This window comes from Saimiri boliviensis, chromosome 7 (assembly GCF_048565385.1).
Source record: "Saimiri boliviensis isolate mSaiBol1 chromosome 7, mSaiBol1.pri, whole genome shotgun sequence".
In the NCBI taxonomy this organism is placed as follows: Eukaryota; Metazoa; Chordata; class Mammalia; order Primates; family Cebidae; genus Saimiri; species Saimiri boliviensis.
In genome coordinates this window covers 83,428,178-83,446,687 of record NC_133455.1, presented here as the reverse complement: position 1 = coordinate 83,446,687, position 18,510 = coordinate 83,428,178, and the positions used below count along the sequence as shown (strand labels likewise).

General features: G+C 35.8%; 1 protein-coding gene across 7 annotated transcripts in view; it reads left to right on the top strand.

Annotated features, from left to right (window-relative positions):
- SLCO1A2 (solute carrier organic anion transporter family member 1A2) overlaps positions 1-18,510 on the top strand; it is a 62,874-nt gene that overhangs the window by 20,181 nt on the left and 24,183 nt on the right. For all 7 annotated transcript variants that reach the window (XM_074402872.1, XM_074402871.1, XM_074402874.1 and 4 more), the window contains 6 exons: positions 5,588-5,694; positions 8,047-8,193; positions 11,524-11,622; positions 12,176-12,397; positions 14,853-15,017; positions 16,980-17,175. In XM_074402872.1, coding sequence (XP_074258973.1) covers positions 5,588-5,694; positions 8,047-8,193; positions 11,524-11,622; positions 12,176-12,397; positions 14,853-15,017; positions 16,980-17,175 — 936 coding nt within the window. The remainder of the gene's footprint in view (positions 1-5,587; positions 5,695-8,046; positions 8,194-11,523; positions 11,623-12,175; positions 12,398-14,852; positions 15,018-16,979; positions 17,176-18,510) is intronic.

Sequence of the window (18,510 nt, the reverse complement as noted above, 5' to 3'; positions counted from 1 at the left end):
ATTTATTTATTTATATATATTTTTTAGAGACAGAGTGTCACCCAAGTTGGAGTGTAGTAGTGTGATCTCACTGACTGTAGCTTCGACCTCCACAGGCTCAGAGGATCCTCTCACCTTAGTCTCCCAAGTGACTGAAACTACAGGCACTTGCCATCATGCCTGGATAATTTTTGTATTTTTTTTTTTTTTTTTTGTAAAGACAGGGTTTTGCCATGTTGCCCTGGATTGTCTCAAACTCCTGGGTTCAAGCAATCCACCTGCCTCAGACTCCCAAAATACTGAGATTACAGGCGTGAGCCACTGTGGTGATCTTAAGATGGTGAGCGTAATCAATAAATGTTGCGTGCATTCTGGCTGCTCCACTGACCGGCCATTGCCCCATTTTTCTCCCTTTCCTTGGGCCCCCTTATTCCTTTAGTACAAAAATATTGAAATTAGGCCAATTATTATAATAGTCCTATCTTGGCCTCCAGGTTTTCAAGCGAAAGAAAGAGTTATACATCTGTCACTTTAAATCAAAAGCTAGAAATGATTAAGCTCAGGAGGAGGGCAAGTTGAAATCCAAGATAGGCCCAAAAGCTAAGCCACTTGTACCAAACAGTTAGCCAAGCTGTGAATACAAAGAAAAAGTTTTTTGAAGAAAATTAAAAGTACTATTTCAAGAAAGACACAAATGATTAGTAGGTGAAACAGTCCTATTGCCGAGTTGGAAAAAGTTTGAGTAGTCTGAATAGAAGACAACATTCTCACAAGCCAGAAGAGCAAGGCTCTCTCTTCTAGTCCAGGAAAGTTAAGAGAGATTAGGAAGTTGCAGAAGGAAAATTTTAAGTCAACAGAGTTAGGTTCATGAGGTTTAAGGAAAGAAGCTGTCTTCATAACATAAAAGTAGAAGGTGAAGCAAAGCTACAGCAAGTTATCCAGAAGATCTAGCTGGGATCATTGTTGAGGGTGGCTACACTAAATAAGATTTTCAATGTGGATGAAACAGCCTTCATTTTTTTTTTTTTTTTTTTTTTAAGATGGAGTCTCACTCTGTTGCTCAGGCTGGAGTGCAGTGGCATGATCTCAGCTCACTGCAACCTTTGCCTCCTGGTTTCAAGCGATTCTGCTACCTGAGGCTCTGAAGTAGCTGGGATTACAGGTGCCTGCCACTACACCCAGGTAATTTTTGTATTTTTAGTAAAGATGGGATTGCACCGTGTTGGTCAGGCTTGTATCAAATTCCTGACCTCAGGTGATCCACCTGCCTCGGCCTCCCAAAAGTGGCAACAAATTTCTTTTGAAAGAAGATGCCATCTAGGACTTTCAGAGCCAGGGAGGAGAAGTCTTTTCAAAATATTACTGCTAATTGTCAATACAGCTAGTTACCCAAGAGCTCTGATGGAGATGTACATGGAGATGAATGTTATTTTCATGCCTGCTAAAACAACATCCATTCTGCGGCCCATGAATCAGGAGTAATTTTGACCTTCAAGTCTTACTATTTAAAACACACACTTTATAAGGATATTGCTGCCATAAATAGTGATTCCTCTGATGGATCTAAGTAACATAAATTGAAAACCTTCTCGAAAGAATTCATTATTCTATATTCCACTAGGAACGTGGGAGGAGGGCAAAACCTCAACATTAACAGGAGTTTTGAAAAGTTGGCTCAGACCCTCTTGGATCACCCTGAGGGGTTCAAGACTTTAGTGGAGGAAGTCACAGTGTTTAGTGTAGGAAGTCATTGCAGATGTGCTGGAAGGAGCAAGAGAACTAGAATTGAAGATGGAACCTGAAGATGTGACTTAATTGCTGCAATCTCATGATAAAACTTGAATAAATGAAGATTTTCTGTTTATGGACAAGCAAATAATGTGGTTTTCTGTGATGGAATCTGCTACTGATGAAGATACTGTGAACACTGTTGAAATGACAGCTAATGATTTAGAACATGACACAAAGTTAGGTGATAAAGCAGCAGTAGGGCTTGTAAGGATTGACTCCGGTTTTGGAAGAAGTTCTACTGTGGGTAAAATGCTATCAAACAGTGTTGTGTGCTACAGAAAAAGCTGTTGTGAATGGGAAGAGTCAATTGACACAGGAAACTTTATCATTGTCTTATTTTAAGAAATTGCCACAACGCTCACAACCTTCAGCAGCCACTACACTGATCAGCCAGCAGATGTCACCATGGAGGCTAAAGCCTCTATTAGCAAAAAGGTTATGACTTGCTGAAGACTCAGATGATTGTTAGCATCTTTTAGCAATAAAGCCTCTTAAATTAATCGTGTGTACATTGTATTTTAGACATAATGCTATTGAAGACTTAATAGGCTGCAATATAGTGCAAACGTAACTTTTATATGCATTATAAAATTTAAAAATTCATGTGACTTTATTGTGATAGTCACTTTATTGTGGCAGTCTGGAACCAAAAGTGCAATGTCTCTGAGGTATGCCTATACACTAGTGTTATACAATATGTATTGAATTCCTACCATACAATCATTTTTCCTACCTATGTTTATATAATTATGTAAATTTTTTTACCACTGAACCATGAGCTTATTTTCTTATATAACTTTTCATTTTTCCTAGATTTTAATAATTACCTAATTATTTGTATTGCTCACTAATTCATCACAGAATTCTCCACTGGCAGCACAAATGCCCTCTCAATATTCTTGTCCATATCACAGTGTAGGATTTTTGCCTTGGAGATTCCTCACATATCACTTTCAATTCTCAATCTGCAATCTGAACTTGGAATTCTCTAGGCCTACTACATTGCTGCTTGGAATTTTCCCTCATTATTATCCTTGAGAATTTGCTTTTTACCTGTTTCGTACATTCAGTTATTCATTTTCTGAATGGCATGTCTCCTGCTTTCCTCTTCACTCTTCACTTGTTTCTGTGAAGAAAATAAACTAACAGCTTTCCAAGAAAGTGTATAAGGGAAATATAAAATGTTAAGACTTTGTACATCTGAAAATATTTCTATTTTACTCCCACCTTGACTGTTACTTTGTCTGGGATAAAATTCTAGATTGAAAATATTTTCCCTAGGGATTTTGAAGATGTTTTCTTAATGTTTTCTGGCTCTACCTAACATTTGTATTAAGTGTTATTATTCAGAATCCTATACCATTCTAATCTCTGTGATCAGTTTTCTTTCAGTGAAAACTATTGAAATTTTCTTTTAAGCTCCAAATCCAATGTTTATACTAATTGTATAAATCTTGGTATAAATCTATCTCCTCCATTGTGCCAGGAGCTTTCAATCTGGACATTTGGAAAAGTTACTTTTATTATTTCTTTGCTTATATTGCCCCTATACCTTCTCTCATACAACTGTTTTCTCTTTCTAGACCTTCTATTACTTGAATATTGGACATCGCGTGTTAACCTTATGTTTGTCTCATCTTTTATCCCTAATTTTTTGTTCTCTTTTCTCCTTGTTACTTTCTGGGGGACTTAACTTTATCTTCCATGCCTTTGAATGGCTTTCTAGCTTATGCTACCACATTTTTAATTTTCAAGGGCTCTTGTTCTTTGAATGCCTGTTTTTAAGGAACATCTTATTATTCTTTCAAGAATATATTGTCTCTTTCCTTCTAAATTCTGTTCATCTTTTTTTGGTCTCTGGTTCCTCCAAGTGTACTGTTTTGTTTTTAATTTGTTTGTAGCTGTCTTTATTGTTATGGACTTCTCTCATATAACTGGTGGTCCTTTGTTATCTATTTACACTTAAGAGGGAGGAATAACAATAACAAGAAGCTAACTAGAAGTTCTGTATACATGTGTAGAACTTGGTTAATGGAGGAGTTCTTTCTTGAGTCATTGCATAGGGACTGGCTGTTTTACAGATAGCTCAGAATTGCACCTAACCTGTTTTCCTAAGCAGGGATTCTACAACCTATTCCTTGGGAAGTAGAAGCTTAGCTACCAGCCAAATGTGAGTGAGAATCTCACCGTTTAATATGCAGATTTTTTAAAAAATCTAATACTTCCAATTTTTTTGTATTGCCTTTCTATGCTCAGTGTGCCTCTCCAGACTCTGGAGTCAATGAACATTTTCAGCTGGAGTGGCAGGGGATGTCTCTGGGAGTTCAATGTTTCTTAAACACACTGTAAACCAAAATGTTTGCACTCTTCCGTGTTTTGGACCATACTCACTTTTGAATTTGGAAGTATCTTGACTGAACGTTCCCGGGCTTTGTGGCATTGTTTCCTTGCAGACACTTACGCACTTCTCATGTCTTCTGTTTCAGTGACCACTCAGTCACCTGCTTTTCCATTTTCAAAATCTTGTTGAGCTCGCTTTTATTGTCAGATTCTCCATTCTTTCTGTCCTTATGGAATTATGCCTTTTCCTATTCTGTTTGAAAATCTATTTACTGTCTTTTTCTGGTGTTTTGGGAATGAATGGACTTTGACTTATTGGATTTTTAGTAGATAAATTAACAAAACGTATTTTCTCTTTTAAAGTATTTTTGAAGGGATCAGAGTTTCTAAGCAAAGAGCCTTTCCTTTTCTTTTGTTTCTTATCCTATCCAAAATAATGTCAAGTACTATTCAGCTACTACTTACATTTCTTTTTACCACCTGCCAAAGGTGTCATTTCCCTGAGGTTGCCATGTCTCATTGGATTATGAGTATGGAGACAGACGCCTTTGTCTGTAGTTCACAGCCTAACTTTTTGGGCATCACTGAACAGTTGTTCTAAGAGGAAGGTGTTTTGAGCCCTTTTATTATATCCTATAGCACAGAAATAAAGACTATCAGTGGCATAACACTAGCTTTTGTGAAACTCAGAAGGGCAAGTTTTCTTCTGGTTAGCTTATCTAAGAGAAACATAGAAAGCAATCAAGCATAATTTCTAACAGACTTTACTGAACGTACTTTTTCCCCCCCATTCTTGCAGCACGTAATTTACTTACCGAGGAAAAGCATATGGATCTTGTGGTAATTTGCTTAAATTAAATGGTCACAGTTTATTATTCCATTTGTTCTTATGAGAAGAGAAAAAGTCATTATGTGTCATGGTGATTGCGATTCTCTAATGCCTCTCATTATGATGGGCAAATATTTAGTTTTTCTTAGGGGTTTATGAAATACATGGAGGAATTATTGCAGGGTGTCTCAGAAAGTGGAATTTTTTGCTTCTTCTGAGCAAACTTTAGAAAATGCAAAACTGAAGACTTGTTTTGTTGTGTTATTCCCTTCAAAGCTTTTATATTCTTAATTATGCATTATTAAATTTCTCATTTTTTTTTAAAGTTTGTGTTCCTTTTCCCATAATAATTACTTCCAGGAAATGATAACCTAAAAATCAAAGAAGGTTGATAGTTGATAATCTAAAGGTAAATCATCCACAGGCAAATCATTGAAAGCTAAGTATAAAAAAATTGTACACTTACAGTAAGTGCCAAGTTTTTTGATGACATTAATTTATGATAACTTGGATGGCAAAGGTGAAAAGATATTTTTACTGGATTTGAATGTTGTGGTGTACAGGAAACAGAAAGTAATAATCTGTACATTGTCCACATTGTTCTCGTTACCTCCTTAACCTAAACATGTTTTCCCTGTGTTTATACAGATATGAATATGAATCTACAGTTTCAGTTTCAGGCAACTTGTCCTCAGGCAGTTTCTTGTGTATGGAAAATGGAACCCAGATTTTAAGACCAACACAAGATCCATCAGGTTGTCTACTTCATTGTGTTGATTTCTGTCCTGTGAACTTACAACTGAACACTTTCTGCTGAAAAGCTCTAAATGAGTTCTTGGGTTTGGTTGAGTTAGGTAAATAAACAAAGATATGTTCTCTCTCCAGGAGCTTCCAAAGTGGTCACAATGGGGAATAAGATAGCTAATAATAAAGAATGTTATTTTTATTATATTTGAATGTATTTATTAAGAGTTCCTTGTTTATTTATTAACGTGGTTATTTAAAAATGAGTTAAAGGACCAGGTGTGGTGGCCCATGCCTGTAATATCAGCACTTTGGGAGGCCAAGGCAGGCAGATCACCAGAAGTCAGGAGTTTGAGACCAACTTGGCCAACATGGTAAAACCCTATCTCTACTAAAAAATACAAAAATTACCCAGGTGTGGTGGTGGGTCCCTGTAATCCCAGCTACTCAGGAGGCTGAGGCAGGAGAATCACTTGAACCCAGGAAGCAGAGGTTGCAGTGAGCCTAGATTGCTGCACTCTAAACTGGGCAACAGAGTGAGACTCTATCTCAAAAAAAAAAAAAAAAAAAAAAAAAAAAAGGAGAGAGTCTAAGATATCTATTCAAGGACCATTGTTGAGTTTATCCCACAGAGAAAAAATGTTTTAGAAGAATGGATTTATGTTGATGATTTGATGTATATGATTAGGTAAATAGGAACCTACGATAGAAACAAGTTCAAGAGATTTGTGTTCTATCACTGATCTTTTATAGCAGGGAAAACAGGCAAATAGGCTACAGTTCTGAATTACTCTATTCCCTTTCTATTGACTTAGGAACTTGTCTTTCTGCTCCCTTCTTTTTTCTTCTTGAGTTGGTGCTTGAAAATTCTACACAATAGTAGTGCTTCTTTCAACTTCCTGTAGCCCTAGGCACCAATGGACTGGCTTCTGCCCCTTCTATGCCTTCTGCTAAGGGACCTGTATAATCTTCTGGTTATAATTGGTCTAGAGATGACTCTAATAACTCAATCCAGAACTTTTCCTCTTTTTATGGGGACATTTTTATTCTGGATTCATGCTGGTGGAAGTTGCGGTAATCCACAAGGGTGGGAATCTCACGATCACCATTGAATCAGGAAACCAAAATCGTTTCAAAAAGTTGAAAAATATCTGTCTCAGGAAGAAGCCGAAGAACCCCCATGAGGGAAACAAAGGAAAACAGTGACATTAACAGTGGCCTGTGTTCTCTTCCTGAGCTAGCTATTGCCAAAGACTGACCCAGATGCTTCACTGTGGATACAGGAAAACCTTCCCATTCTGGCACATCTCCGGGAAAATGCATTGATGCTTTCGATTTTGCCCTAGAGTAGGCTTAGAGTTAGCCTGTGTTCTCTAGACACAAATCACTTTGCACATCACACAAAAAATCTGAATGCCCAGAAATAGAGACTATTATTTTCTGACTGGAAATGGTGGAAAGATAGCCCTCACAAGAAATTCCTGGACCCAGCCATTGTCAGGACCCTACAGGTCTCACCTGGCCCGTTTATAAAGTGTGAGAATGCATTGTCCTTCACTTTTCTGAAAACGGACTCCATAGAGCTTCCTCACAGCTTACCAGCTATTTTGGCTTAGAACATAAATGGCAAAGAGATTGATAGAATTCTTCAGAGATCTCCCTATAATTCTCACTTTCTATTCCCTTTGGTCCCGTCTTTGCTGTTCTACTAAGCAGCTGCACCTCCAAGGATTGGGGTGGATTTCTGTACTAAAGTTATTTGGTGGTTACGACATACAACACGTTCTATAGAGAACCTATGATGATTACCCAGTTAAATATTTTTAGTTTCTATAAAATAATTAGAGTTGTAGAGAATTCACACTTTAGCAAGACTCTTGTTTAAATCTTATATAGTACCAATTCTAGAGAAAAATATTCCTGTGTTTTTGTCTCCCCAAAGTCGGAGAGGAAGGGGGAAGCACTTGTAGCAGCTGAATAGGTCCAGGAGTTTCTGAGGAACTGAATCTCTTCAGAGAATAAAAACCTTAATTTTTAGTTTTTAGTGTTCTGTGGTGTAACACTGCTATGAAACTACCAATGAGGTGTTACTGAACACTGAGTTGGGAGGAGGTATGTATTCATCTCTCCCAACTCAATAGGTACTGGCTCAGCATATCACTTACACTTGTCCATACCCAAGTCCTCTGTCAGAAAATGCACTAGGAATTCCCCAAGAAGTCATTGCTGGAGTAGTAATATAAATCACTGACAAGGTGCCATGGTCACATAACTGTGAAATGCCTACAGAAAACATGGAATTACTATTACTGACACTTTATTATCAAAGCGCTAATGTCATGTCTTTTTTTTTTTTAATGCAGAGTGTACAAAGGAAGTTAAATCATTAATGTGGGTGTATGTCCTGGTAGGAAATATTGTACGTGGAATGGGCGAAACTCCCATCATGCCTTTGGGTATTTCCTATATAGAAGATTTTGCCAAATCTGAAAATTCTCCTTTATATATTGGTAAGTTTGAAAATCTACCTTAGATTCCTTTCAGGGCAATAAGTTCCTTGCGGGTAGAAATTAGTCATATTTCTGTAGTCTTAGTGATATCCACAATGGTGAGTAGAGTGTCTTGGCACAGTTGGCCTTCCATAAAAGTTTATTGAATGGAGATACGATATGCTAAATGACAATGAGCCATTTAAAAAATAAATCTGCTTTCTGCTATTGGAAATGCCACAAACCTAGTACCCTTGGAGGTGACCCCTTCATTTGCTTGGCACCACACTATATTCAATCCGTTAAGAGATTTACCAATGTTTTCTCTAAAATGTTCCATATATTCATAACCTTTCTCACTATTTTCACTACCTCTGTTTTTGTTCAGATTCTCATACTTTATAGTTTCTCTGTATTGATTATTTTCTCTTCAGTGTTTTCTTCTCTCAGTTTAAAAAAATTTGCATATAATATTTCTCCAGCATTGTTTTAATCATGTATTCTCTACTATATTTATGACATCTATAGGCTCCTTATTTATCAAATCTGATCTCCCTGCTTATTACTCATGGCTCTGCATGACATTCACTTACTTAGTTTCTATATAGTTTATCTTCATCATGATATCTCCACATGGACAGGTTTCATCATATTTTTCACAAACATATTTTCATCTTTTTGGTTACGTTTCTTGAAATTGCCTTTTTAAAATCCACCGAGGTCACCTGGCACAATAGCCAACTTAAGACCCACCTTCTTGTGCTGTCTTTCAACCTCTGAAATATTCTTAATTTATTATGCATGACTTGCTTATATTTTTTATTATTTTATCAATAGTTCTTCATAAACCTGTAACATTTCGTATAAGAACATTTTGCTATTAACGTATGGCAGCATATCTTTTAAAAACTAGAAAATCAAAGAGGGTGAGAAATGACAGAAATTATTTATACATAATTAAGATGAATGAAAATATTGAGAAATCATTAACTAAAGTGACTTTTGAAACTTTTTGACAACTCAATAATTTTGCAGTAATCTTTTCCAGTGATTTTCTATTGAGTCCTTTCAAATTCCTTCACACACTTATATTAAAAGAATGCAAACACTTTCCTACAAGAAATTAACAAACACCTTGCTATGATGCCTATTGCTTTATTCAACAAATACTAGGATGTATTATATATAAATGTAGCTGTGATAATCTCTATACATATTAAAATGAATGATATGGTTCATATAAGGTTAGTAAATGAAGAACTACATAATTATTAGTACTATGTATACAGTGTGTGTGTATACATATATATGTATATAATGTGGGTACATGTGTGTGTGCATAACCAAATAGCTATAAATCAAATAACTCTACATCAAGAAAACAGTTCCATGTAAGGCTCTGAGGTTTAAAAGAGAACATAAAAGCTAGATTAAAAGTTTGAGAATCGGCCAGGCACGGTGGCTCACGCCTGTAATCCCAGCACTTTGGGGGGCTGCAGCAGGTGGATCACCTGAGGTCAGGAGTTCAAAACCAGCCTTACCAATACGATGAAACCCCAGCTCTACTAAAAATATAAAAAATAGCAGAGTGTAGTGGCATGCGCCTGTAATCCCATCTACTCGGGAGGCTGAGACGGGAGAATCACTTGAACCTGGGAGGCAGAGGTTACAGTGAGCCAAGAGATTGCGCCATTGCACTCCAGCCTGGGCAACAAGAGCGAAACTCTGTCAAAAATTAAAAAAAACTTTGTGAATCATCTATAGAGAGGTAGTAAATTAAATCAAGAGGGAGAAATGAGGTTGTTGTGGAAGACTATATACATACTGAGAAATATTAAGATAAAATACTGTTCTACTTAGTAAATAGACTAGGAGAAAGGAAAATCGAAAAAGGAATAGTCATGAGAACACAATGAAACAATGCATGTATAGTTTAACGAAAGTCTTAGGAAGAAATGTGGCTGGCCACTGTGGCTCAGGCCTGTAATCCCAGCATTTTGGGAGGCCGAGGCTAGTGGATCGCAAGGTCAGGAGTTTGAGCCCACCCTGGCTCACATGGTGAAACCTTGTTTTAATAAAAATACAAAAATTAGCCAGGCATGGTGGTGCGTGTCTGTAATCCCAGTTATTCAGGAGGTTGAGGCAGGAGAATCACTTGAACCCTGGAGGCCAAGGTTGCAGTGAGCCAAGAATGTGCCTCTGCACTCTAGCCTGGGCAACAGAGCAAGAGTCCATCTCAAAAAAAAAAAAAAAAAAAAAAAAAAAAAAATGTGAAAAGAGGAGTTGGCCAGTAATATCAAGTAACCTAGAAAGCTAGAAAGATGAAGACCAAAAGAGGACACTAGATTAGTGACAAAGTGTTCACTGATGCTACCTGAGAGTATTTGAAAGAAAATGTAAAAGGATTTGAGTAATGTGAGTGAGAGGTAAGGAAGTAGGGGCAGAGACTGTAGTGAAAGGAGAGAAAGTGGGGTGGATTTGAGATTTTGTAGTATCGTTGGCTACAGGGAAATTGAACAAGCACAAGAGAGGGAGTGTTTGTTAGAGCAAGACCTTAGAGAAGATAAAAGGGGTTGGAACCAAAAAGTCAGGTGTGTATAGGGTGGGTTCTCCACAGAACCATGGAGAAGGCAGAGACAATAGGCAAAACCAAATTTTGAAGTGAACAGGAAGAAAATCGAAGAAGTTCATGTCTGGATTTTCAGAGATCATGGAGGGTTCAGCATAGGCTCTGAATTGTGGGCAAATGATGAGACAGCTGACGATGTAATTTTAATGAATAAGAATTTAAACAAAGAGCTAGGACTGATGGACATGGAAAATAAAAATGTGGAAGAAAAGGAAGGAGAATGTGATAAAATCAGAGTTGTATCATATAATAATAATGAGGACATAGCCAAAAGGAAGTTTCAAGTTGCAGATCTGAGAATGAAACTTTTCTGAGGAATGTGCCATAAGAAATTTATTATAACATGATATTGCTTTAGAATTCCTCCCAAAACGTGGCTGTGGGATGAATTAACAGGACCTTGGTTATATCACGACCTAGTCAATGGCATGAGCCAAGCTGGGACTGCCTGTGCTGCTATAGCAAATCTTTACCCATGATGCAGCATGAAAGAGAATTAGGAGGCTGGGGAAAGTGGCCTTCAATTATGAGGTTCTTTTTCAACATTTATAGAAAAAAGCATTACTTATATGTACATCAACCTGAACTTTTGTATAAATTGTATAGATATAGTCAAAAGTATCTAAGGCAAAAACATTCACTCTTCAGGTTTTTCATGGACCTAGAACTTTTTATGTGGGCATATAACTATACTATAACCTTATATTTTTATTTATTTTTAGGGTTTGTAGAAACAGGAGCTATTATTGGTCCTTTGATTGGACTTTTGCTGGCATCATTCTGTGCAAATGTTTATGTTGACACTGGATCTGTGAACACAGGTAATTCAATAAAATCTATTTTTACAGTGTCTAGATTATACGAAGCATCTCAGATATGTTATGATATATAATCATGGCCTAACTTAGTCCTCAATTTGATAAATAATCGCCACTTTACAAGTGAGCAAACTGTAGTGCAGGAGTTTAAATAACTTTTCAAATATTCCAAACCAGAAAGCAGTAGAGCAGGATAAAATGCTAATCTGACACAGAATCCCATCTACTGCACAACTATATTTCTTGGTTTTAAAATATTTAAGCACATAGGTTTGAATTTATTTCAATTAAGTAATCATTTGTTGATGACAAAATAGAACCTGTAATTGTTTAGTTACTATCTGCTTTTAAATTCCTTACATGATAGATAACCAGCCTAATTTATTACTAGATAATGTTATAATACCACATATTATTAGAAAAATTTTATCAGTGTCTGAACTATAAGCAAATTTTATACTTGGTTAGGACCTGATTATTATAATTTTAAAAATTTTCTATAGTCCATATGGAAAATACTGATTAAGCTAACAAAAGTGTGTATATTTTTTTACAGATGATCTGACCATAACTCCTATTGATACTCGTTGGGTTGGTGCATGGTGGTTTGGCTTTCTGATTTGTGCAGGAGTTAATGTGCTCACTGCCATTCCCTTTTTCTTTTTGCCCAAAACACTTCCAAAGGAAGGACAGGAGGATAATGCTGACATAATTAAAAATGAAAATGAAGAGAAACAAAGAGAAGAGTTCAAGAAGGAAAAAAATGGAATCACTAAAGGCAAACACACATATTTTAAATACTATAAAATTGACCTTTTATTTCATATAGATACCTCTGTATTTTAGTCTAACATTATGACATGCTATGCTGTGTTGAGACAATTTGTCATGAACAGTCACCAGTCAATAATACCTAACTAGTCTGATTCTTCCTATGCTACTACTTGAAAAGAAATAGTATAATTTGGAAGCTGAATTATTTCAGATCAGCATTTATGTAAACTTTTAGGTCAGTCTTGGCACTCTCTCTCTCATATGTGTATATATACGGTCCCATTTGCTCTAAAAAACCCATTTTACAAAGATCGTAGGTTGAATTAAAAGAAAACAAACAAGCAAATTTAAATTAAGAACAAAAGTAGGAAAAAATATACTCCAATCCTAATGGTTAGCATCATTTTGTAACTAACATGTTAGTTTAATTATGAGCTTCCTAGAAATTAAGGCAGAAAAAACAAACAACAACAACAGAAAACCATGAGAGGTGACCCAACTCTATACTTGGTAGTGGAAAGAATAATAATTTACAAAAAGAAGCAGTTTCTCAGGAAGAAATTGTAAAAAAAAAAAAATTTTAGTGATCATATGATGTATGATACAGGTAATATTGAGCAATGTAGTGATTTTCTAGCAAATGCAAGGGTATATTTCATGTAAGTTTTTGTTGTTTTTGTTTTTGTTTTTGGTTTTGGTTTTTTTTTGGTACAGAACCTCAATAAAAGCTCAAAGCATAATTTACAGAAGGTTTTTCTGTGGTAAACTAAACTAAGATAGTCTAAGTATTTAGTACTCAAGAGCACTGATTCTTAAACTCGGTGGCACATTGGAATCACCTAGAAAATTAAAAAAAAGACTGATGGCTGAAAGTTCTGTAGTATTCCCAGAAGGTCTGATTTAATTAGTGTGAATGTGTGGCGTGGGTATTGGAACTTAAAAATGTTTATTTGATTGATGGGGAGGGGCTCAGTTTTCTGTAAAATGGGGATAATAATAATACTTGTTATAGAATTGTTGTGTGAAGGTAAAAAACATTCTAGCACACATTATTATTAATACTGATACTAATGTTAGTACTTTTATTGTTGCCGTTGCTGCTTCTATCATCACCCATAAATTACAATGTTATTTTGCAAAGAATTTCTCTTAAAATTATAAATTCTCTTAAATCATAATTGAGCATAATTTAATACATCTTTGGTCATTAGGAGCCAACTCAGAATCTTGCACATTCTCAGGATTATTCTGATGAGATTAAAAACTCTTCCCTAAAGGATAGTTATGGACTGATAGACCTCTTGCAATCTGCAAAATCAGTTCTATTTTCAAAATTACAAAAGAGCTTAGCTTGTTGTAAGAAATAGAAAACAAAGTTGTGTTACTGAGATTCGTTTATTAGGACAGGGATGTCAACAAACATGGGTGACCTAAAAATCTTCAGAGTTTGGATAACATTTAGCTCTCCTGTCATGTCCCCTATTCACAAATACAAATTCTACAGTTATAATTTATTTATTTGCATTAATCTATGCTTCTTCCTCTTCCAGATTGTCTATTTATTGAAATTTTGTTCCAGAATGAATTGTGAGCAGTTTATTAAGCAAACCAGTATACTACAAAATAAGAAAGTCAAGACAGAGAACATGTAGATAGGAAAAGTGAAAGAAAATCAAAGTGAGAACTTGAGCCTACATGGCAGCTGTGTGACCAAGAACATTTGCTAGAGGCAGGCCACACGTTTGGCTCTGTGGATTTTTCAAACAGGAATAATTTTTGGTTAAGTCATTTACATAGTCCTTAGAATGTACCGAATGAATCAGCATCTCTGAGGTTGGGAACTGAATGCTGGTATTTTAAAAAATATCTCCAGGTAGGTCCTTTTGTGAATCATTGGCAGAACCACTGAAACTGTTGTTCTGAAGAAGCAAAAAATGTCCAGATACTTGAGAACATTTATATTTCAATAATTCCCACATATATCTTCATTTCAAATGTTCAAGGAGTGATAACATAAATATTTATGTGAAATCTTCTTTATCAAGTTTATTTCCCTCCAGATTTTACAGAACAGAACAAGCACCTTTCATTCTAATGAATGGTAGAAAAGAGAATGTATTAATAGAAGAACAAAAGATTAGAAATAAAATGCTGTGGACACAGACAATATTTTGGTCACTTTGTAGTTTTGCTAATTGATCTTTAAGAGTCAATAGTGACTTACAGAGGGAAAAACTATTGTGTTCTGATCTCTAACCAGTCAGCTGCATCACTGACCTCCAGAAGTCACCAAAACTTTGCTATGACTTCCGCTTTCAAGGAGAAAAAAGAATTAACAAACACATATGCATTACAAACAGTAAAAAACATAATTTTTTGAGGAGGTGGATGTTTCAGGAAAAGCCAATCAAAATGCAAAGCCAAGTTCATTTGACACAGTTGTCATTCTCTCATTTCAGATTTTTTACCATTCATGAAAAGTCTTTCCTGCAATCCAGTTTATATGCTTTTCATACTTATAAGTGTGATACAGTTTAATGCTTTTGTTAACATGATCTCCTTCATGCCTAAATACCTGGAACAGCAATATGGAAAATCATCTTCGGATGCGATCTTTCTAATGGGTATGTTTGTTTTTCTCTGCATTAGTAGTATACTTTTTTGTTTTTTGAGATGGACTTTTGCTCTGATTGCCCAGGCTGAAGTGCAATGGCATGATCTCAGCTTACCACAACCTCCACCTCCTGGGTTCAACTGATTCTCCTACCTTAACCTCCCGAGTAGCTGGGATTACAGGCATGTGCCACCATGCCTGGCTAATTTTGTATCCTTAGCAGAGACAGGGTTTCTCTACGTTGGTCAGGCTGGTTTCAAACACCCTACCTCAGGTGATCTGCCTGCCTTGGCCTTCCAAAGTCCTGGGATTACAGGCGTGAGCCACTGCACTTGGCTGAGTAACACTTTTTTCCCCCATGAAGTTGTGAACAGTGCGACGGTGGGTGTAGCAAACTCCTAAGTTGACGTCTTTTAGAATATCTTTTGTCTCTGCTGCATTTCTTCCTTCTACTCTCAAAAAAAAAAAAAAAAAATCAAGAAAGGGTAGAGAAGAGGTTGGAAGTATCTTGACTTCTCTTCTGCTCTCTGCAGTTCAGAATGTAAATTCATAATATTTATGAAAACCTTGGGGAGTGCAAAAATTAGATATTTTCAGATAGGCAATCCATTAATTTAAAAAAGAAGACAGAGTTAGCTCACTAGGATTCTGCGTTTTACTACCAAATTTTACTCTTTTGGTTCCAATTCTCAAAGATTCTATGTTCCTCCTAATTTAATTTCTTGCTCCCTCTAGTGGTTTTAGGTGTCTCTGCAGTCATACACATTCGGTTTTTCATGAAATCACACTAACCTCAGTGGTTTTACCCTAACTTGGGTTTTTCCTGGGATCTTTTCACTGTTTTGAAAAGTTAATATCCCAGGCTACTTGTATCCACACTACCTAAAGTGCTTGTGAAGGCTTCACCTGGGGTTCCCCCTCAGACACACTGAATCAGACTCCCTGGTGTGGGGCTCTGGAACAGGTTTTTAAAAAGCTCTCTCAGTAATATGATCCAGGGAGCCAGATGCTCACATTGTATGGATGTTTTTCTATTTTTTTTTTTTAATCTTCTTGGGGCGGTTTGATAAAGGAAGAGTGCTGGCCGGTAGCAGCAAGAAATGAAATGTAAATACACCTGACAGCAACAGGCTCAACAAAGTGACTTTCTAAAGTATCTTGAACTGGGTGTGGTGGCTCATGCCTGTAATCCCAGCACTTCGGGATGCTGAAGAGTGAGGATCATTTGAGACCAGGAGTTCAAGATCAGCTGGGACAACATAGCAAGATATCATCTCTACATTTTTTTTTTTTTTAAATTTGCCAGGTGTGGTGTTGTGAGCCTGTAGTCCCAGCTGCTTGGAAGGCTGAGATGGGAGCATCCCTCTTAAGCCCAGGAGTTGAGGCTGCAAGCTATGATCATGTCACTGCACTCCGGCTTGGGCAATAAAGCCAAATTCTGTCTCTAAAAAAAAGAAAAGAAAAAGCACCTTGAGAGGAGTCTAATTCTGAACCAAAGCGTGGATAAGTAACTGAAAAATTATATATGTATACACACACACACACACATACACACACACACACACACACACACACACATACATATATATATACATTCTCATCACACAGGATGGAAGGTAATAAATGAAATTACTGGTCAACGTTGACTTGCCACTCCTATCTGGATCCTAAGAAGAGAGATTTTTTTTTGGTCATGATCTCTGCCTAAAAGAAATTTGCAAGCTACTGCAATGAATTACATGAATGCTAATATGATAACAACAGTCTCCCAAAATATACTTCCCCATTATGGGGCATTTCAAAATTTCCCTGTGGATAATGTGTAACTAAGTGGGGATAAAATTAAATCGTTCTTCTTCACTATGAGTTGGACCTAAATAGTATCTTATGTAAGACGTATTACATAAAAGTGATAGCATATTTGTTCCTTTGGTAAGTCATCTTGTAAATAACATTTTATTTGCATTTATAGGTGTTTATAACTTACCTCCAATATGCATTGGATATATAGTTGGTGGCTTAATTATGAAGAAGTTCAAGATTACTGTCAAACAAGCTGCCCACATAGGATGTTGGTTATCCTTACTTGATTATCTTCTCTATTTTTTATCTTTTCTCATGACTTGTGAAAACTCTTCAGTTGTTGGAATAAATACCTCTTATGAAGGGTATGTTGTTTTCTAATGAATGTCAGAATATTTCAACAAACAGTTAATATATTTTTTACAATGGCAATACATGATCACATCATTTGCTTATTGGAGTTAACGGTAGTAATCTTTGGTCTTCTTCATCTGCCAATCAAGCCAATCTATCCAAGCTCTAGGCTTAGTAAAGAGGTTGGGGACATATCACAGGGTGAGTGAATTTATAATTGTATGTACATGTGGCTGTATGTGTATGACTGTCCTTGTGATATTAGAATAGACATTATCCTATCACAGAAACTACCTAGAGTTTTAGGTTACATTAAAATATGTTATCTATATAACTTACATTCTCATAACTGAGTAAAATTAAGAGTTGACTACACAGTCAAAATAACCTTTATGTTTTCACAATAGGCTTCAGTTTGGTATAACTGAATCCTAATACGTGATAAATTAATTTATACATTCATATATTTCATTTGTATTGCTATGTCTAAAATATTGAATAGTTTCATATTTTGTATTTTGAAGGTCATCTGTGTTTTACTGAAAGGTTTTCCATCGTGATGTACATTCAAATAATTCACCTGAAGGCATATTTTGATAATCAAGCCATCAGTTAAAATGAAATAAAGGACATCCTAAAATGTTTTTTCAAAATTATCAAAGTTTATTAGATTGAAATAATTTCAAATATAAAATCATAATAATTTTATATATGCTATTTGATTTGAGACTCATAAACTTCATTTAAGATAAGCATTATCTCTCTTTACAAATGAAATTAAGATTCAAAAAGATTTAATGATAAAAGGAGTTCATTTCAAATCTCTTCAACCACATCAGTATAGAAATGGATTTTAAAATTGGAATAAATTTTAAAGATTGTTTCCATCTCCCATGATGCTAATTCACAGACAGAATGTGTAGAAAGCCACACTGTGATCTAGACTGAATTCAGTTTCTAAACTACCATGCAAATGCTCTTTCAATCATATTATAACCACTGGTCACTTTTGATCTTAGTAGAATGTATTTCTTTAATTCAAATATCTGTTTCTTGAGCTAAATGTATTATCTACATTATAAATGGAATTTGCAGATTTTATTTTCTCATGTTAGTCATGCCTTGTTATTTGCTACATAATGTATCAATCACAGAGATTAGTTTATCTTCATCTTCTGAGATCTAACGATATGTGAAAAAATGACTCCCATATGGTAGGCTTAGTAAAGAGGTTGGGGACATATCACAGGGTGAGTGAATTTATAATTGTATGTACATGTGGCTGTATGTGTATGACTGTCCTTGTGATATCAATTAATGCTTGTTTATTGTCTACATGTTCTTCT